The sequence below is a fragment of the Rattus norvegicus genome, chromosome 2 (assembly GCF_021556685.1).
Source record: "Rattus norvegicus strain SHRSP/BbbUtx chromosome 2, alternate assembly SHRSP_T2T, whole genome shotgun sequence".
Taxonomy (NCBI): domain Eukaryota; kingdom Metazoa; phylum Chordata; class Mammalia; order Rodentia; family Muridae; genus Rattus; species Rattus norvegicus.
The window spans coordinates 27,109,170-27,131,387 of record NC_141535.1 but is presented as its reverse complement, the minus strand read 5'-3'; the positions used below and the strand labels follow the sequence as shown (position 1 = coordinate 27,131,387).

The 22,218-nt window shown below is 45.0% G+C and overlaps 1 protein-coding gene across 5 annotated transcripts in view; it reads left to right on the top strand.

Moving 5' to 3' along the window:
* Nucleotides 1-21,243, top strand: part of Scamp1 (secretory carrier membrane protein 1) — an 83,984-nt gene extending 62,741 nt beyond the window's left edge. For 3 of the 5 annotated variants that reach the window (XM_087619581.1, NM_001100636.1, XM_087619586.1), the window contains 4 exon segments: nt 2,177-2,336; nt 11,014-11,115; nt 15,075-15,192; nt 18,583-21,243. In XM_087619581.1, coding sequence (XP_087475707.1) covers nt 2,177-2,336; nt 11,014-11,115; nt 15,075-15,192; nt 18,583-18,747 — 545 coding nt within the window. In that variant the 3' untranslated portion in view covers nt 18,748-21,243. 5 annotated transcript variants of the gene reach the window in all.
* The last annotated feature ends 975 nt before the right edge of the window (nt 21,244-22,218 follow it).

Below are 22,218 nucleotides of genomic sequence, written 5' to 3'. Positions count from 1 at the left end.
GCCTGATGAAGCAGTGATGTCCATCTAGCGCATACAGTGAAGATGCGATTTCAACAGCCCCTTAGTGGGAGCTGCGGTTGGACCACGGCAATTAGAGTCATCTGTGGGAAGTGGCGCTCCACCTTTCTAAACGTGCTTTTCAATTTAAGAAAAAAAGGAAAAGCAAAGTGTGGATGGACCCCAGCCACCAGGCAGCAAAGGGAGCACGCTGCTGGTAACCAATTCTTTTGAGATTTGGATTTCAAGAATCATGTGGTATTGGTGGTTGCGAATTCAGGCTCGCTGATCCTGGCTTTGATTCCCTCATAAAGTGAATAAGTCTCTCACATAAAAAGGTGTAATTTATCTTACAAATCTGTGAACATGGCTTAAAGACTTGTTTAGTGCTTGGCCTGTACTCAGCATCCGCCAGCATAGACACTGATTAGCCTCACAGATGGCGGACACACATACCGAGCCCCTTGTCCACCTCTGCCCTGCACAGGTGGACAGCCGTGTCACTAGGAACCTGTGTAGGCTGGTTTTTATCAAGTACAAGTTGGTGATTTACTGATCATTCTAGAAGAAAATGCAACATATTACAAAAGGTTATATTGATATTTTCTGTACTTTGAAGATCTTTTTGTGGACTTTAAAATATGTATATATATATATGTACATACATACATACATGCTCTTTATTTTCTGTAAATGAAATAGAAAACTTTAAAAACTTATTCTCTTAAAGATTAAAATTTAAGTTAGAATGTGCTAACATTAAAGAAAAACAAAAACCTTAAGACAGCCAGAAGTCCTTTAGAACTACAAAATAATTTCTAATTTCACAGGAATTTCAGTTCTGCTTTTAAGGTCTCAGAACTCTTTATTTTGAGGAAAAGGGATTTTGAGTCATTTGATTAGTAAGCCAGCTTTCCTGAGAATGTAAACTCCCAGTAGGAGTGGAGTAATTAGCAGTTTCCTGTGAGAAGGACTGGGACTTTAGCATAAAAGCCTAAAGGCTGCAGTAGTTTTGCTTCTGGACTCTGGAGCCCTTTCGACATAGTTAATTTGTTTAGTGTTCAGATGAGAATGCATCAGGACACCCAGAATGAGCGGTTTTATCCTGCTCCATACACTTTTATATTTGTGAAGAGATTTCAAAATTAGTTTTTAATGTATACTGAGTTTGTAATAATCTTTTATTTTTTTAATCTAAGTCATAGTTGGTTGATATTTTTTATTGATAATATGCATTTTTACAGTACTTCGATTTTATGGTAATTTATTTTTCATAGTAAAATGGTACATTTTTGCTGACTCACTTATAACTGTCGTGGAGTAGAGAAGATGGTCAGGGCTTAGGAGCACATGCTGCTCTCACAGAGGCGTAAGAACTGGTCCTCAGCAGCCGCGCGGTAACTCAGAGCATCTGTCTCTGGAGAGATGCAGCGCCCTCTTCTGGCCTCTGAGGGCTCTGCACACACGGGGTGCATATACATCCATGCAGGCAAACACCCAGATGCATAAAATTAAAACACGTGTACACAGCAGTTACAGTGGTGTGGTTCTCCAGCGGTCACAGCATTGCTGGGTGGCACACTGGGGGGGTTGTGACTTGTTAGGGAGAGCCATTGCTGGCCACATGTTTCTCTTAAGCAAATGGAAGCCCTGCAACGGGCTAATGTCCCTGTGTTGTTGCCTAGTGGGGGTGAAGTGAATAACCAGACTCCTATCAAAGTATTTCCCCTCGTTACAAAATGGTTCTCTCGTGAGGATGACGCAATCCCACAGAGCGCCACAGACACGGACACGCTGCTGTGTGTTACTTATATTCCAGTTCTAGTACGTGGTCTCCCCTTGCAAATGAGAACCTGAAGAGACCCCAGCTCCTGGTCCATTGCCTGTGTTTGAGCAGGCACCACGAGCCCTCTTGGGTCATGGCTCATGAAGTTCATGGCCTGTTTTCCTCTCAGAAAAGCAAGCCTTAGGGTTGGGCTTAGCTGTGCAGTGGCCAACGAGGAGATGGGCAGCAGGGTTTTTGTCTGACCTGCTCCTCTGTGTGCCGTGCCTTCAAAGCCTGTGTAAGAAGCAGCAGTGTTTGAAGAACATGTTGCTCTGAGGAAGTGTGTTCTCACTGGTGGTCCTTATGGATTGTGTGACTAATGCAAACACTCTGCTTTGTCTTCTGGTCCCACAGTCCATGCGGTAACCCTGTTCCTGAACATCTTCGGATGCCTGGCTTGGTTTTGTGTTGATTCCTCAAGAGCAGTTGACTTTGGACTCAGCATCCTGTGGTTCTTGCTCTTTACCCCCTGTTCATTTGTCTGTTGGTACAGGCCACTTTATGGGGCCTTCAGGTAAGCCACGCCTGTGGGTCAGTGTGTGCTGAGGACCTGTCAGTTAACATGTGTGCTGAGGACCTGTCAGTTAACACGTGTGTGCTGAGGACCTGCCAGTTAACGTGTGTGCTGAGGACCTGTCAGTTAACATGTGTGTGCTGAGGACCTGCCAGTTAACATGTGTGCTGAGGACCTGCCAGTTAACGTGTGTGCTGAGGACCTGCCAGTTAACATGTGTGCTGAGGACCTGCCAGTTAACATGTGTGCTGAGGACCTGCCAGTTAACATGTGTACTGAGGACCTGTCAGTTAACATGTGTGCTGAGGACCTGTCAGTTAACATGTGTGCTGAGGACCTGCCAGTTAACATGTGTGCTGAGGACCTGTCAGTTAACATGTGTGCTGAGGACCTGCCAGTTAACATGTGTGCGGTAGGAACTGTGAAGTGTGTGGGGGATGGGTAGCTCAGCCCTGGGTCTCAGCACGAGGAGGCTGAGGGAGGAGGATGGCTATAGGCCAGCCTGGGCTATAGTTTATATCAGGCTGGGGCTACAGAGCAAGACCCTGCCACAAACAAACACCCCATAAAATGAATAATATATACTGTACCTCAAAAAGAAAGTTGGTGCATTCTCATTAATTTTTTTTTTTATTATCATTATCAGGGCCAGTAAGATGGCTCAATGGATAGAGGTGCTTGCCGGCAAACATGGTGACCTGAGTTCAATACCCAGGTCCCACATGGTAGATGGAGGGAACTGACTCCTGCAGGTTGTCCTCTGACTTCTATGTGTGGACCATGGCAAGCATGCCTCGGTCCCCAGTAAATGAGTATAAGCATAATACGAAGTTAACATTTTTATTATAACAAACTTCCTGAAAAGCCGGACGCAGCTTACTGCATATCCACTGGATTGTAAAATTCATAAGCGTTGTTGCTCTTAAAAATCAAACATAAAAATTAATGAAAGAAAATCAGTGCTCTTAGATTTTAACACGTAACACTGTATGACATGCATTGTACATGACTTTAGGAAACACTGCTGTTTACTCCTGTGCCCCTCACATGTCTAAATGATGAGTTACACCTGGTGGGTACAGCCTGCCTCTCCCGATCAGTCCAGGTCGGGAGAGCTGCACGAGGAAGCACTTCACTCACTCAGGAGCATGGCCGACCCTTTCCGTGCACGCTCACCTCTGGTTTTCCAAAGTCAGTGCCGTTTAAAAAGCTGTCAAGGCTATAACATGAAGAATGCCATTTTACATCAGATCAGTCACTAGTTAAATATACTGAGCGATGCATTTTCTAAATGAACGTTCTGTGGGATGCTAATCTTGTGTTGGTTTTAGAATAGCCAGTTAGCACAGTTAGGCAAAGTCCCCCGCCTCCTCATCTCTTAGACTCCAGGTGCCCGGTGTGCCTTGTGATGTGACCATGAGGCCATTCTTTCCTGGGGAGCACCTGTGATTACAGCTTTGAGAGAACACTGGAACTCAGTCGGATGGTTCAGACCTTCATCACGGCCACTTCTCTTGAGCCCAGGGTTCTGGATTATCCAGTGCAATGTAGTTTCTCTCATTTCCTCCAGACGGGTTCTCCTTAACCATTCTGCCTGGCTTCTTTCTGCCTTCTCCCTGTTACCTTAGTAACTGGCTGCAGTTTCTGGAATAGTGAGCGTGAAGGTGGGGTGGCGGCCATGTCTTGTTCAGGTATTCGGAGAGAAAGCATCAACTGTGATGTAAGTCACAGACTTCATTGTTGATACATCTGTCGTCTTGAGGATGCCCTGCTCTATCTTTAGCTTGATGGGACTGTCATCATGAGTGGCACTGGAGCTTTCTAGATGTTGTTCTGTGTCTGTGTCATGGTCATGTGGTTGTTTCTTTTACCTAAGCTAGTGAGTCACGCTGCCTTTTACAAGTGAAGCTTATCGCCATTCTCTCACCTCCCCACCCATGGCTCTGTAGTCTCTACAGGAGCTGTAGCCAGGGCTCATCTCACTTGAAATGCCTGCCCAGGTATAGACTTCAGCCTGCAGATTCTGAGAAAGTTAATTGTATCAATCTTGGATTACTTCTTTCTGTTGGATTACTTTTCTTTCTTTTAAATAAAACTCATGCTAATATAATAGAAACATCTATTTTTCTCTCCCATTTTTTCTATCCCTTTGCTTTTCCATCTATAAAGCAGGAGCCTCTTTGGACTTATTTTCAAACCACCAGGACGACGTTGGTTTTGAATGGCAGCACTGTGAGCTGTTTTCAGGTCCCTGCGTTCTGTGCAAGCTGCTTCCTGCCTCCAGTTCAGATGTAAGCTGGTCAGGTTTTAAGAGAAAAAGTTCCTGGGAGATAAAATTGGCAGCCTTAATTTGAACAGGTTGCAAAGAATTTCACACATATTAAGGAGAGAATTAGTGATCAAGTCCTGATAGGTACATATAACAACCAACATCCAAAGATAATTTCTAAATCCAGGATAGCAAAAATGTAAGTGAGGGATCCTGCCTCAGCTCTGACTGTTCAGGAATCTCATGGGCTAACAAGTGAGCAGGACCACTGGAAACCCATGGCTATGTAGGTGTCTACTGGGACGTGGGCAGAAGTGGGGGAGATTTGAAAGGAAAGCCATGTCTTCCCTCGTCACAGTTCTGTAAGGCTAGGAAGCAGCAGGGTAGGCTATGCAGGGCGTGGCCACCAGTGACAGTGAAGCTAACTGGTGCCTGGGAACTGCAGCTGCAGGACCTGTGCTGAGGGCCGGGAGACTACTGCTTCTGCAGAATTCCCTTGTGGCTTTATATGGTGTTCAACTAGTGTACATAGCCTTACGTGACGAAGAATCAAAGCCACTGTAAAGTACAGACTGAGACTCCGTTGAGGGCAGAGCAGGACTGCAATAAGGAAGTTCCGTAGCAGGGCTGCCTCGTGGTTGTTCCCTGGTTCAGTGCCAGGATCTCCGCCTTCCTCCTTCCCTTCAAAGACCATCAAAGGAGCCTTTTCTCACTCCTCCCTCCTGCCGCTTCTTCTCTACACACAACTCTCCCTTCCCCACAACTCTGCAGCCACGAAAAAAAATCTTTGAATTTCCAAGCCACATTTCTGCTCTCATTTTTTTTCTACTTCCGATATTGAAGATCCTTTGCTCCTGGCTGCCACCATTCTGTCACTTTACTCTCACCTGTCTCCGTTTCCTATTTTCTTATTTCCTGTATTCTGTCTCCTCGGTTAACGTAAAGCCTCTTTACAGGGCAGGACCCAAATGACCTTCTAAGGAAAAAGTCCCACTAGTGAGCCGTGGCTCTCTGTGCCTCCATGAACTCCGTCCTCCATGGAGGATGCTTGCGTATCCCCACGTCCTGCTCCAGCTGCTCTGTACTGTGAGCTTTCTTGTTGCTGGCAAGAAGTCGTGACACTCTCTTCCCGGCCAGTGTGCTGGCCTTTGCAGAAAAATCACTGAGCCTACCGGAACGACACGATCTGCTTTGCCCACCCTCAGCTGGCACAGGCTGTTGTAATAGCATCAGATATGTTAAACAGCTATTCAAGAGATAAACCGTAGTCAGTATTTTAATGTAAGTTCAGTCAGTGTGTGTGGGGGGTCTCTGAAGTGCCCGGATCCACTGCAAAAATAACAACATCGTAATAAGGTAGGAGCCGCCAGACGCTCCGAGCCTCTAATCTGAAGGACTGTGCTGGCACTCTGGTCCGAATGATGTTCACAAAGGTTGTAGAGCCTAAGGAGTATCACGGACTAAGTGACTTATCAGCTCTGTAGTATATGCACACATGTATGTGACAGAGGAAGGGACTTTATTCCTGTTGGAGGTCAGATATGAAACTGGAGGGTCAGCCTCCTGTGCACTAGGCCCTGAGTCCCATCTGAAGAAAAACAGCAGCACCAGCCACAGGCACCTGGGTGGTAACAGAAATGGAAAATCAACTTAGCAATGGGAAGAATGGAGGCCACGCTGTGTGGCCTGGGCAGGAGGACCCTAGAGGATCCCCGGGCTATATGGAAGCACAAGCCATAGCTGCTGGCCGACGCAGGCAGGCGTGGAGGAGTCAGGGCGCTGTGCTGAAAACAGGGAAACTTCACTGATCTCAGAGGACCCCAGCACTCGTAAATCAGTCCCACGTGGCAACATAGACATCAGTCTGAAGCACTGCTTTCTGAGGACCACAGAGCAGAGTATGTGCTGTGTGTGTCTACACTGAAAGAACCTACTGCAAGAGCGGAGGCTTGTCCGGGCGGAGGATAAGAAAGTGCTGGAGTCTGTGTGCTGGGGGATAGGGTGGGATAGACCCACTTAATGCAAGTGTGAGTCTCAGAATTCAGATGTCGGCTCTTCACAGAGGCAGGGGAAGGTTGACGGGTGCTGTGAAGTAGGAAGGGAACCATAAGGATCTGAAGGATTTACTCCTGTCCTGTGTTTTTCTGTCTGCTGAACAGTCTAGGGTTGAGTTTTAGCAAGTAAATGATTTGGACCTTGGAAATGACAGTGCTGAACAGAACCAGGATAAATTTAGGGCGATTAAAAATGGTGCCAGACTTGAAAAGATACCATTCCACAATCAAGTAGATGGAGCTTCTTCCAAAAATGCAAGGTTAGCTTTTCTTGAAAGTCTCACTGTGTGGTCTGGGCTGGCCTTGAACTTGGTGTCTTCTTGCTTCAGCCTCTTGAGTATTGATTTATGGACTTAAAAGATTGGTTTTATATTAGAAAAGTGCATCACATTACAATCTAAAATTTAACAATAGAATGACTCTCTTAACTAATACGGTAAAAGCGTATGTTAGAAACAGTGAATAATGGGGCTGGAGAGATAGCTCAGCGGTTAAGAACACTGACTGCTCTTCCAGAGGTCCTGAGTTCAAATCCCAGCAACCACATGGTGGCTCACAACCATCTGTAATGGGATCCAATGCCCTCTTCTGGTGTGTCTGAAGACAGCTACATGTATATAACAAATAAATAAATCTTAAAAAAAAAATTTCACCACAAAAAAAAAAAAAAAAAAGAAACAGTGAATAAACTTGGGAGTAGAAGAGAAGTTTCCTCACACTGTAAAGGAAATACAAGTTAAAACCTGGAGCTCATAGCTAATGCTGTGTGTAAGGCTGAAAGAGCCTTCTGTCTAAGGTCAGGACATTTACGTTTCTGGCCAGCATAATTAGGTAAGAAAGAAACAAAAGGCATCAGATCTGAAAAGAAGCAAAACTATATTTTTAGGTCCATAATCATCTCTGTAGAAATATAAATGGAAAAAAAAATCTCTACAAAGGATCAGAAGACTCAATATTTCGAAGGTGTGAACTTTCTCAAAATGACCCTACGGATCTGCAACAGAACCCCAGTCAAGATATCAGCAGGCTGTTTTCAAGAAAGAAGATTGTTCTTCCAAAGATGTATGGAAATACCAAAGCCTTAACTATCTAAAGAAGTCTACAAACAATCAAGATGGCATACCGATAGTTACTTCCTGATCTGAAGACTCGCTAGACTGTGCAGTAGTCACAGAGTGATGTCTCTGTGTCAACACTTGTACCGTAAACAGATGAACAGTCTAAAAATGAAAATTAGCCCTTCCATATGTAGACTCCAATTAAACAAACAAAAGCTATTTATTTTACTATGTGTGCACCGGGTGCCTGCTGCATTAGCGGAGTCCAGAAGAGGGCACTGGGTCCCTTGGGACTGGATATAGACGGTTGTGAGACATCAGGTGACTGTTGAACTTCTACAAGGGCAGCTACTGGGAGCTTCTCCAGCCCCCCTAACTGATGTTTGAGAAAGATTCAAAGACAGAGCAGCTCAGAAAAGGCAGTTTAAGAACCATTGCTGGAACACTTGGCTATCCCTGAGTGAAGATTCAACCATACTTTATTTCCAGAAATAAGGTGGGGTTTCTTTTGAGAGAATACCATGTTATGTCATGCTTTCAGAAAGTCAGTTCAAAGAACACAGACACGATGCAGAGCTGCAAGACCGGGAACTGACGGCAGAGAAGGGAGGGTCTTCCTCTCTTTGGTTTTGCTAAAGTTTGTTTGCTCATTTTAATCCAGTACCGAAAAGAATGAGTAGGCACATTGGAATCATAAAAAGGCCACACTCTTCCTAGAAGGCACTGCTGGGATGCCTCTAGGGCACACAGGCTTCCACAGGGATGTGCCCAGACTGCAGAAGGGTCTTGCATCTAATCAAAGGCTTGTATATCCAGAATTTTTTTTTAACTCTCAAAAATCAAAAATAAAGAAGGAAATCTAGTTAAAATGCCAGAAAAAGATTTTAACAGTCTAACAAAGATCTGTGGATAAAATGCAAAGTTGCCGAACAACGTTCCTCACAGAGAACTCGAGACTCGGAGCTAAGGATGACACTGGTGTTGTCGGCTTTCATGTTGCTGTGACAAAACGGCTGAAGAGAAGGTTTGCTTGTGGTTTCAGCATTCTGGGTTCAAGATGGTGGACCTGAGGGAGCCTTCCCATCCGTCAGCCAGGAGGCAGCTCCAGGCAAGGCAGGACGAAGCCCCCAACATGCCCTGTGACCTGCTTCCTCCAGTCCTCACCTTCCGCACTTCCCCCACCTCCCAACAGTCCTCGCAGAGTGAGTCCAGCCGAGGTTGAGGCTTAAACTATTCATTAGTCCTGATGTAATTTCTCTAGAAAAGCCTGAGGCTGCTTTACTGTAATCTCTCCCAGAAGTCTGTCAGCCCGACTCAGTTAACCATCACAATGGGACATGCTAATTACAATGGCTGGGGTTGCTAATGAGGACCTGAAAGACTCTCACAGGGCTGAAGTGGAGCGACTTTGTAATATAATCCCGCAGTCTCTTAAACAGTAAATGTATGTTTACCACATGCATTTATAGGTATTTACCCCGGATAAAAGGAAATCTGTCCTTATGAAGACTCACCATGAATGCTTACAGCAGCACGATTTGTAATAGCAAAGGCTGGCAGTGCACAGACAGCATGCAATGGTGGGAGGCGCCGGAGTCCTGCCCCTGCCGAACACCGGTGCCTGAGTGACCAGATGCAGGACGAGCGGACTGCACACCTCCATTCATTTCATTCCAAACAGCAAACCCGGATCTCAGGAGACTGGGGAGGAGGAGGAAGCTTAGATCTCAGTATCAATGGGGTAAAGTCCAGATACATACATGTGGATAAAATTATGTTTTAACTGCTTTGTATTGACTCTATGAAAAAGTCCATTAAAAAAAGGAACCTGGGGCCTGGAGAGGTGGCTCAGTGGCTAAGAGCATTGGCTGTACAGGACCCAGGCTTGGTTTCCAGCACACCTCCATTAGTTCAAGTGGCAGGGCCTCTGACCCTTCCTTCCGCTTCCAAGGGCAGAACACACACAATGCACAGCCATTTACACAGGCAAAACAGCCACACTCAAAAACTAGAAAAACTTTCTTTTTTAAAAGGAAAACCGACTTTTTGTCAAGGTGGATTCTGGTGCAGCTGGAACTTCCGTGGATGACCCGGGGGTGGTCATGGTTGTTTGCACAGAGGGCTGCTGGGGCAGGTCCTTAGGCTTGGCGTGTGTGTGTGTGTGTGTGTGTGTGTGCGCGCGCGTGTGTGTGTGTGCACGTGTGTGTGTGCACGTGTGTGTATGTGTGTGTGCGTGTGTGTGTGCACGTGTGTGTGCACGTGTGTGTATGTGTGTGTGTGCACGTGTGTGTGTGTACGTGTGTGTGTGCGTGTGTGTGCGTGTGTGTGTGTGTACGTGTGTGTGTGCGTGTGTGTGCGTGTGTGTGTATGTGTGTGTGTATGTGTGTATGTGTGTGTGTGCGTGTGTGTGTGCACGTGTGTGTATGTGTGTGTGTGCACGTGTGTGTGTGTACGTGTGTGTATGTGTGTGTGTGCACGTGTGTGTGTGTACGTGTGTGTGTGTGCGTGTGTGTGCGTGTGTGTGTATGTGTGTGTATGTGTGTATGTGTGTGTGTGCGTGTGTGTGTGTGCGCGCGCGTGTGTGTATGTGTGTGTGTGCACGTGTGTGTGTATGTGTGTGTGTGTGCACGTGTGTGTGTATGTGTGTGTGTGTGCGCGTGTGTGTGCACATGTGTGTGTGTGCACGTGTGTGTGTATGTGTGTGTATGTGTGTGTGCACGTGTGTGTGTATGTGTGTGTGTGCACGTGTGTGTGTATGTGTGTATGTGTGTGTGTGCACGTGTGTGTGTATGTGTGTGTGTGCGTGTGTGTGTGTGCGCGCGTGTGTGTGTGTGCGTGTGTGTGTATGTGTGTATGTGTGTGTGTATGTGTGTGTGCACGTGTGTGTGTATGTGTGTGTGTGCACGTGTGTGTGTATGTGTGTATGTGTGTGTGTGCACGTGTGTGTGTATGTGTGTGTGTGCGTGTGTGTGTGCGCGCGCGTGTGTGTGTGTGCGTGTGTGTGTATGTGTGTATGTGTGTGTGTATGTGTGTGTGCACGTGTGTGTGCACGTGGGTGTGTATGTGTGTGTATGTGTGTGTATGTGTGTGCACGTGTGTGTGTATGTGTGTGTGTGCGCGCGCGTGTGTGTGTATGTGTGTGTGCACGTGTGTGTATGTGTGTGTGTATGTGTGTGTGTATGTGTGTGTGTATGTGTATGTGTGTATGTGTGTGTGTGCACGTGTGTGTGTGTGCACGCGCGCGCGTGCGCACGAGGGTGCTGTGAGGAATGACATTCTTCTCTTTTCTTTTAAAGGAGTGACAGTTCCTTCAGGTTCTTTGTGTTCTTCTTCGTCTATATTTGTCAGTTTGCTGTACATGTGCTCCAGGCTGCAGGATTTCATAACTGGGGAAACTGGTGAGTTATTTACTGCTTTTAAGTTGCTAATTTAGTATTTGTATAAGTTGGTGTCCTAGAGAGTTAACAAAGTCAGATTGGCAAAAGCAAACACAGAAAAACAAAAGTGCTTTGAAAACCCAACTGAAAACATTCCTGCACAAAACTTTGAAGAAACTATTCTCTTTAAAGATGTAAAAAACCAGTGCCTGAGGTATCTATTTTAAGTAAAACATGCGCACTTCAGGCACTGAAAGGGGTTGTGTAAAGGAGACCAGAGAGAGGGCAGGCCAGCATCTGGAGAGAACTTCAGAAACCTGAAGGAAGAGGGTCCAAGTTAAGTGTAAAGCATTATTTTAGATAAACATAAACATGTATGCACCTGCACACGTGTGTGCACACACACACGCACACACACACATGCACAAGCACACACACAGACACACAAACACACACACGTGCCTGCACACACACATGAACACACACATGCACACACACACAAGCACGCACACACACACACACAAACACACACACGTGCCTGCGCACACACACACGTTTGTATTGGGGTTCAGGCTAGTAAGTAAGACAGTCCTTTTTTCTTTCTCCATGGGGAGAGCACCCCTGCATGAGCTGGTGGGAGGAAGAGGTGTGCCTGCCTTTCTTCCTTAGGCGAGCTGCCCTCCTCAGCCTCTGTATGCATGGCTATACACAGGTGAGCTCAGGCCCGCACGGTTCTGCCGTTTGCCAGAGTGTCCGTTAGCTGAAGCTGCCGTGAGCATAGAATGACAGAGTATGGGCTTGGAGTCTGTGCCGCCTCTCTGTGGGCGTGAGTGGCTCAGCAGTTTGGAAAGCGCCCGGTGGGCACACACACAAACAGACTGTGTACTTTATTCGTTTCCAGTTAGTTCTTGGAAATGGCTATTTTAATTATTGTCTTCAATAGTGCTTAGTGTGCCATGTGAACAAGAGGAAATCCTCTAGATGTTTTTAAAAGACACTGTTATGATGGTGTACACGCACGCACACTCTCTCTCTCTTTAGAAGTTGAAGTAATTTCACTGGCTTCTTAATATAAAGGTAGAGAGGGATGCAGCATGGAATGTGTCTGTGTCTAATGGAGAGCCCTGTTCCTGATGGACCTCGTCTAGCTCAGGTAGAGCTCAGGTATGTTTCGTCGTAATTGGAATGAAGGCAGCTGTAGACGGACCGTAGAGCATTCCCATGCATCCTTCACTCAGTCCCCAAGAGGATAAAAGACAAGGACTTAACATCGACAGAACATTTCCATCACTGGAGTCCTGTTGTTTTGTGTGTGGCCACTCTAACTCCTGTCCCCGTCTGCCTTTACCCTTGGGATCCATTCATAAGTTATTTGCCACCTCTATTATTCTGTCATTATATAAACAGAACCAGTTTACAGATGCTGACTTTCCTCCTCAGGTACATGTAGCCCTAGTTTCTTTTATTACTTAATTTTTCTAGATTTTATTTGTATTTTATGTGCATGAAAGTTTGCCTGAGTCTGTGGTCTATGCATCATGTGTATGCAGTGCCCATACAGGCCAGGAGGGGGCATCAGACCTCCGGGTTTGGAGTTACAGATGTTGTGAGCTAGCATGTGGGTGCTGGGAATTGAACCCAGATCCACTGGAAGAACAACCAGGGCTCGCTCTTATCACTGGTTACCAATATCCAGCCCCTTCTTTTTGTTCTTGAGTATATTCCATGGCATGGCCATGCCACCATTTATCTAACCACTTCTAGTAGAAAGACACCTAAATTGTCTCCATTGGGGGTTATTTTAAATAAAACCACCATGTGCATTTGGGGCCAGGTTTTGTGTACACATGGTTTTCATTTCTATGATTAACAGTATATTATATTTTGTTAATTCATTTAGAATTCATGTGGTAAGTTTTTTAAAGAAACTGACAAACTTTGTAGAGTAGCTGTACTTTTTATATTCCCTCTAACAGCTGTGAGAGATTTAGCCTCCATAGTCTTGTGAAGGTGAGCAGTGGGTGTTGTTACTATCTCTGTCTTAGCCAATCTGACAGAGTGTGTGTGGGGTGTGTGTATGTGTGTGTGTGTGTATCTGTGTGTGTCTGGGTGTGTATCTCTGTGTGTCTCTGTGTGTGCGCTTGAGTTTATATGTGTGTGTGCATGTGTGCACATGTATTTATGTGTGTGTGATGTGTATATGTATTTGTGTATATGTGTGTATTTGTGTGTGTATGTGTATATATGTATTTGTGTATGTATGTGTATGTATTTGTGTATATGTGTGTATTTGTGTATGTGTGTATTCATATTTGTCTATGTGTGTATTGTATGTATGCATTTGTGTACATGTGTGTGTATGTGTGTATATGTATTTGTGTTATATATGTGTGTATATCTGTGTATACGTGTGTATGCGTGTGTATGTATTTGTATATGTGTGTATATGTATTTGTATATGTGTATGTCTTATGTGTGTGTCTATGTATGTATGTGTGTATGTATATGTATGCATATATATGTATTTGTGTGTGTATGTATGTATGTGTATGTGTATTTGTGTGTGTATGTATGTATGTGTATGTGTATTTGTGTGTATATGTATGTATGTGTGTGTATTTGCATGTGTGTATGTACGTGTGTGTGTAAGTGTATTTGTGTGTGTGCATGTATATGTGTATGTATGTGTGTGTATGTATGTGTGGCATGTGTGTGTATGTGTATTTGTGTGTGTATGTATGTATGTATGTGTGTGTAAGTGTATTTGTGTGTGTGTATGTGTGTGTGTATGTATGTGTGGCGTGTGTGTGTGTCTGTGTGTATGTATGTGTATTTGTGTGTGTATGTGTGTGTAAGTGTATTTGTGTGTGTATGTGTGTGTGTGTAAGTGTATTTGTGTGTGTATGTGTGTGTATGTATGTATGTGTGTGTGTATGTGTGGTGTGTGTGTGCATGTGTATGTATGTGTGTGTATGTATGTATGTGTGTGTGTGGCGTGTGTGTGCATGTGTATGTGTGTGTGTATGTATGTGTGTGTGTGTGTGTGGCGTGTGTGTGTGTGGCATCCATGTCCATCCTGACACTGGTTTGAATTTACACTTATCTAATGACCTGACACCTTTTATTGCTGTTCACCTCACATTTCATGCGCCCTTGTTGAAACCCTCAGTGTTTGCCTATTCTGAGTTGTTGCGTTGTGGGGGTTTTTGTTATTGTTTTGGTTTTTGTTTGGTTTTGGTGTTAATGGATAATTACTTTTCTCATCTGTGTGAGAAAATGCTGAAAAGTACTTTAAGAGAATAAGTGTTTGGGGTCATGGGTCATGGTTTCAGGAATTTGTCTGTCCGGCGGGGAAGGTAGAGGGTAGGAGCCATCAGCCCGTTGGTCCCAGAGCATACTGCACAGGTCAATGGGTGGCCGAGGAAGCAGAGAGTGGGACAGGAGGCAGCAGGGATTAACCTCGCCTGTGGCTTGAGCCCTACTTCTTGCTAGTTCCTGCCTCTGAAAATGTCCATTACCTTCTAAAACAGTGTCCCCGCTGGGCCTCAGTGCTCAAACGCCTATGTTGGGGACATTCCACATTCAGGCGTTAATGCTGAGCTGTGGAGTGCAGTTTGTATTCTAAGTGAATCATTTGTTGGCTGTGTGGTCTGTAGATATTTTCTCCCTACTTGAAGCTGAGCATTTGCGGTGCACTGAAGAGCCCTGTGCTTTGAAGACACCGTAGATTAAAAGTGCAGTCACCCACTGAGCTCCGAGCTCAGTGCGTCGTGCCTGCAGGTGCAGACTGGTGCTTCTTGCTGTGGGGCCGACTGAAGGTCCGAGTGTGGGCCTTAACTGTCCATGGAGGAGGCCCGGTGAAGTCATCACCTATAAGGGATGCTGACACTGCCTGGCTTCAGTGCTGCCCCTGTGCCTCGTGGTTGCTTTGGGAGTTGCACTGACTCATTTGCCTGATGACAATGTCTGCTGTCCTTCAGTGGTTGGATCTCATCCCTCACTGGTCTCAACAAGAACATTCCGGTCGGGATCATGATGATCATCATCGCAGCGCTCTTTACAGCGTCCGCTGTCATCTCGCTCGTCATGTTTAAAAAAGTAAGTGCCGCCGCCGGCCTCGGGACAGGTCACAGCAGCTGGGGAGGGGTCCCATCAGGGCTGCTGCTGCCAGATCAGTGGGACCCTGGCCCATTTCTGGAGTTCTGCATGTTTGCTCTCCAAGGATTATGATTTATAATTGTTTATAGATACATTTAAAAATTGTATCATATTTTATGATCGACATAAAAATGACAATATCCCTGACTTGAAAATCCAGAGCCCAAAATGCTCAACAAAAGAAACTTTATGCTCATGGACTTGGTACTGGAAGAGGAAAGTTCCCTACCCGACCCCATCAGAGACACTATGATTATAATTACCTAAGGCAAATACATTAAAATGTGTAAACTACACAGAAGTGTGTATGTACAGTGTGCATAAAACGTCCACGCGTTTTGTGTTAGGCTTGTCTCCCATATATAGCTTATGCTATATATGCAAGTATTCAGAAATCAGAAACCTCTTTGGTGCCAGCATTTCATTGGAGGCTCCTGAATGTCCGCTTTTACCCACATGTACTTTTTTCAACATGAAGCTTATTAGCTCTGTGTAAATACATGTAGATTTATTGCATCAGGTCCATGTTTTGTCCATATTTAAAATTTAAAGACATTAAATTATTTAAGCATTAGATTTCCTTCATGGTTTTCTTTACACTGCCTGGCAGTCTGACAGCACGTACAAAGAATACATACAGCAGTAACTGGCCGCTCTGTTGAAGAGCTTTTCCCTTGGAATCTGCTGAGTGCCCAATTGTGTCCCACATCCTCGGAGCCTTGAGGGCCTGGCTGCACTCCTGCCTGAGTTTCTGGATTAGCTGCTGCTTTTTCTCTCAGAAGCTCTGAACTTTCCATACCAAGCATAGGGCTGCTGAAACTCGGCCCGGGAAGTACAAGTCCTCCAGTCTCGTTTATTTCCATCCTGCACCTCTGGTTATCTAAGCTAGCCTCAGCCCTTGATTCAGGTCATCCTCCTGCTTCTCAACTTCAGCATAGCTGACTGGGAATACAGCTTGGTTCTGAGAGAAAGTGACAACTGACTGTCCACACACAGGAATAAGAAAGGGGGAGCATGTGGGATAAGCAGGACCAGTTGTGAGAATACAGTGTGGCAAATCCAGGGGTTTACAAAAGACTGGCATGGATGGGGAACAAGTGGTGTGGAGGCTGAGAAAGTTCTAGGTATCATGGTGGAGGCTAGACATGAACACAGTGCATCCGTAGATCGTGCAGGGCTGTGAAAACTAGGAGACATTGTTAAGAAGTTTTAATCTTTAAAAAGTTGTAGCTCACCAAAGAAGAGTCTTAGGGAGCAGAGTGATTGGGTTGGTGTGACAAGCTTTGGAAGAGCTATTCTGAAGTAGGTAAAGGATCTGTGGGCCAGGGTATAGGGCGTGGATGCCAGTAGAGATGGTAGCCTGAGGTAACTCTTCCCACTATGAGAAGGTCAGGGGTCACTGTAGTTGGGCTCCACTCAGCGATATGGTTTAGGGGATGGCCATCTAGGAAGAGAACAGGTTTGGGGCTGGTGAGATCGCTCAGTGGGTAAAAGTGTCAGGAACCACGTGGCATGAGAAGAGGACCAGTTCCTGCAAGTTATCCTCTGACCTGCACACGAAGTAAAACGAGCAGCGTGGAGTCAGGGCGATGCCGTGGCGGGGTGGGGTTCAAGTACTAGTAGAGAGAGCATGTGTGTGAACAAGCTAGGTAGACATTTAGACAGGTAAGCAGAAGCAAGTAAAGAAAGCTAGGCTGCGTTTTCAGACTGGGGAGTTTTGGCTTCCTGAGGTGAGCGGAGCCTGAGGGAACACGTAGAAGGATAGAGACAGCAGAGGCCTGAGGTAGAACATTCCGGGACACTCAACATGGAAGACACTGGGAGCTCACTCCTCCTGGCTGTGCCAGGCAGTCCTACGCAGGCCCAGGAAGTTTCTCCCCTTCTCTCTCTACCTCTGTTGGAAACTGAGATCCGAAACCTGATTCTTCAACACCGACTTAAAAATCAATAATAAATTATCAAAAATAAACACACAACCCCCTTGTTGGGAGTGTGTAGCTCTAATGTGTCACCACTAGGGGTCAGGGTCTTCATGGACGGCTCACGCCCTCAGGAAGGCTTGCGTATTGCTCCAGTTCTAGACTGGAGGCTTTGTCGGGTAGGCCTTAGCCCCACCTCTGCTAAACGTGCTGTGCAGGCCTTGTTTTGATGAAAATAAACGTACCATTGAGAATTCTTTATCATTCTGAATCTTACACAGTGGGCTGGAGAGATGGCTCAGCGGTTAAGAGCACTGGCTGCTTTTCCAGACGTCCTGAGTTCAATTCCCAGCAACCACATGGTGGCTCACAACCATCTGTAATGGAATCTGGTACCCGTTCTGATGGGTCTGAAGACAGTGACAGTGTGCTCATATACATTAAGTAAATAAATCTTTAAAAAAATTACTAAAAAAAAATGCTGAATCTTACACAGTTAGAGCAGGTTATTGTTGGTTTTTGGACACTCATTGTCCCTTGGTTTCTGCCATGGTGTTGTTTCTTAGCCTGTGTTGCCCTAGTGTTGGGAGAATTTATATCTCCCAAGTTTCTTCATAGACAAATCCTTAGCTCTCACAGATAGGTTTGATTTTTCTGTCAATTGTTTGTAATTGGGTTTGTTCTGTTTCTACAGTGAACTGTCATAAAGTACGGGATAATGTTTCAGGGCCAACATGGTAGACATTCTAAAGGAATCCGTTAGCAAGACTTGAACAAGCCACAGAGAGCTGTCAGAAGCTCTGGATTTCAGTCATCGTAAGAGTTGGGACGGCGTAACACTGAAGTGCAAAGTAGGCCCCACAGTGTAGATCCCCTAGAGAGCCTGGTTCCATTCTGTCTTGTCCGGAATTTGGGAACTTGCTCATAAATATTCATGCACAGACCTACTACACTAGTTTCTGGTGACTTTTGCATTTCAAAAGAACTCTTGAAGTTAGTTCATTTAAGAGCCAAGATCATCTATGTGTTTTAATTGTTTAAAACCTTACTGAAATACCTTCAGATATTCATTTTAGAGAGTGAGGATTTGGAAGCATGTGACTCAGAATAGGGATGAATGCATCCTGCTGACTAAAATTGGTGTCTTACAGCGAATGCTTGGGAAGATACTCTGTTGCATATAAAAGGGTGGTCTGGTTAGACCTTTTGTCTTTTAGAGCACTATGTTGCTGTTAACCCCACTGTGTTCCTCTCCCTTGTTTATTTTGGGGTTCCCTTTCCCCTCCTCCCATCTCCCTTCTGACCTCCGTCTGGTCCTCACGCTTGGCAGGTGGTTGGATCCAGTCCGGCCAGCTGGCAGCACATGTGTGGACTGCATCTCACCGTCTCGCATTGGTTTCTGCCTCCTCAGGTGCATGGACTGTATCGCACAACAGGTGCTAGCTTTGAGAAGGCCCAGCAAGAGTTTGCAACGGGAGTGATGTCCAACAAAACTGTTCAGACAGCAGCTGCAAATGCCGCGTCCACCGCAGCAACCAGCGCGGCGCAGAATGCCTTCAAGGGTAACCAGATGTAGCGAGCCTCCTCAGAGCGGTTCTCCATTCCCTTATGACTGTGTTTTTTTCTCCAGTTACTGTATTCTACAGATATTTTTATGTTGGAAACACACAGTACATAAAGCATGGGTATTTCCTATCCACATGTGCATGGTCTAAAAACCAGAGAAACTTCCTAGTCTTATTACTTTGCCTAATAGTTTCTTACTATTTCCATGCCCCTCACAGAAGAAAACTATCATCTGCAAAACAAATATTCTCCATATTTTTGGGGGATGGTGTTCCTCAGATTATTTCAGTGGTGACACACTGAAATGAGTATGTTACTGAAGATTTAAAAGGCACTCGATGCTAGCCACAGAAGCTCTTCCAAGAGGCAGTAGAGACACAGATTATACATTGCAAATGAAACAACCTTTGTCCCCCCCCCCCCCATATTAGTTTGGAAGGAACAAGGTCAGCCAAGGCTTGCGGTGTTTTGAAATTGGCTTGCTTTATATGCGGTTCAGTCAGCAGAGAGGAGCCTGCGTGCTCTGTAGTAGATAATGTATATTTTACCTTCTTTTATTTTATTTTTAGACTAGTTGATATTTTGATAACAATCTCTGATCTTGCATGGGCACCACATCTCTTAAGTGAAATGAATTAGTATTTTGGGTTCTGTACTGCTATAGTTGTAGGACCTGGGGCTCTTTATAGAATCAGAAATGATTTTCTGTAATAGTTTCTTTTAAGTAAAAATTTACTGGAGTATAAAGACTTTAATATAATGTGCAGTGCATTATCCAAAAGAGAGGACAGTGAATTGATGAGCTAGTATATAGTGATAATTTCTTTTCCCCTCCTAATTTCCAGTATTCATAGAGTAAAATGTTACTGTATGGAACTCTGGTGTATTCTTCTGGCTGATCTTTTTAATTGAACTGGGATTCGTGTTTGTAGCTCTGTGTGGGTGTGTGTGTGGGCGTGCGTGTGTGTACGTGTATGTATGTGTGTGTGAGAGAGGGGTGGAGATTTTGACACAGGTGTTAAAGGCTCGCCTAACCCTTGAATAAAAAGAACACACAGTATTTGAGGGATTTCTCTTTCAGCCTCCCACTTTTAGTTGCATTAAAAATAAAAGACCCTTGTGCTTCTAATGTCCTTGGTTTCTTAATGTACCTGTCTTCTACTTTTAAGACAGACTAAATTCATGTGAAACATTGCACCAAGCAGGGGAGTGAAACTTCAGGCACTGTGATCATTATTGATGTCATCAAATTAACATGGCTGTGATGAGCGCACACGATGTGGGTTCAGACTTCTGATCATGATGATGATTAGGTGTCTCAGGAGCGTCTGTCAGGCAGCCTGTTGTAGAAGCCTCACTGGCTTTAGATTGCAGAACGCTAGACTCACCCAAGTCGACTTTAAATAGAGGTGGACTGTTGAATGCAGGGCATCCTTTCAAAATGAACTGAACTGGTCGAGTCACGTTATCCTCTCCCAAGGCTGCAGTCAGAGGGACTTGTGTGCAGAGCTGGGGTGCAGTTCTTGGAGGTCGGTGGGTGCTGGGTTACACATCCCCCCATGCAGGGCCACGGTAGGTTTGCTTGGGAATTGACTGAGTACAGTAGTTCAAAGAGCTTTCTTTGACTCAGGAAGATGGAGAACTCAGAAATGAATTTGGAGTTGTGTTTTAGCTCCTTCCAATCAGTGAGGATCCCCTCCCTCCTCAACTGCCCAGGCGTTGCTGCTGCGAGCCGTGCTCGGTCCAGTGTGGCTTTAATGGACACGGAGACCGTTAAGACTGTAAAAGTGCACGTAAACACTGGTACTTCTAGTTCAAGTCCACCTTTATTCCTCTCTGAGGTACAGATAAGAGACACATCAGAGATTCAAAACATGCTAATAGTTTTTTCTAAATTGGTCCCTCTCCATTATGTGGAGGTCCCCAAAGGTAGTGTTATCGAATGACAGAGAATAGTTGTAACTCACATTATGTTTCTGTATGAAGAACAAAAAAGCTGTTTTCAATCCAATTGTTTGGATTCTTACAAGTTTGAAAGATTATGTTGTGTGAAAACACAGGGGAGCATTGAAGGGATGGTGGAGTCTGCAGCTCAGTCAGGCAGGAGCAGCTCGAGACCTCCTCTGCTCTCCTCTCAGCCACAGTCTGTCAGCAATGCACTTTGGTTTCCTATTTGATACCAATGTCACCGCAGCCATGAGGCGAGCATCCACGTGACCTTTCAGTTTGCAATATTAAATGGTGACTATTTTATTTAAAACTAGGGTCTGATCACTGGAAAATGACTGCCTGGTGACTTGTGACTCGGGGCTTGGTTCATTGCTCTAGGGACGTTTGTGTATTCTGTAGGTGCGTGCACTCCTGCGCTGCCCTGTGGTGTGTCACGGCTCTGTGTGAACGCCCTCCACGTGGCCCTCTCATGTTGCATGTTTTCAGTGGTTTGGAAGTTTTGTATATTTATTGTATTAAATGCAGAGTGTCATAAAATAAAATAATGTTTACTGGATGGTTGTTTGTATAGTTTTAAATGCTGCATCAGCAGTCGAGGCACACAGTATACTTGTAGTTTAAATATAGATACTTGACTTTTATTAAAACCAGCCTTTGTACCATTTTATCACGTGCTAAATACAGTATAAAAGGTTACGTGAAGAACCCTCAACCATACGGTCTGACAGCTTTTCCACTGCACTGGACCTGGAGAGGTGGTGGAGAGAACGTTACCACATTAAATGCGACGGCTGTTTTGAGGTAGGCATGATTACCTAGAAGTTCATTAGATTTTCGGCTTAGAATTTCCTTCATGGGTTCAGATGGGCGCCTCTGTGCCAGCCCTGCCCTGATAACCAAGCCCGTGCCCTTCCCTGAGCCTCCTCCGCTGCGGTGTGCCCAGATGGACGCCTGATCTGTGTCCTGGATTTCTTACTTGGTGCCAACGGTGATATCAGGTTACCCTAAAGTCATGTTCACAGTGGGTCTTACTTTGGGAAATGCATGTTGAATTAAAAACCAGTATTTTCCATTTTAAAGAGTGAGTCTGGATCTTGACACTGAGGGGTTTGAGCTGACTCTGGGCTCCTGGGTCTGTTAGCAGCACTGCTGTGTAACACCGTGCCATCCTGACACACTGATGGTGATGTCTGATTCTTAGGCACATTTGTGCTTGTAGGCCACACGGTCACACTTGGAACACACTTTTGCTGTGTTCCCTTCCATTCTCTTAAGGAAAAAATCCTTAGAGGGACCTGTGGTTCCCTGTTAATAAGCCATTTGAAATAACTCAGACCGGCTCAAGTTACCCTAGATCTTACTTTGATGGCTTTTTCAAGCATCATATTATAAATTTATATATAGTGGAATAATACATTTTAAAATATTGGAGTTTTTAATTTTTTATTAATTTTTAGGTTGATATAAACATTTTATATTAGCAAGTTGTACTTCCATGATTAGGAAAATGAAATAGTTATGTAAGAAGTTT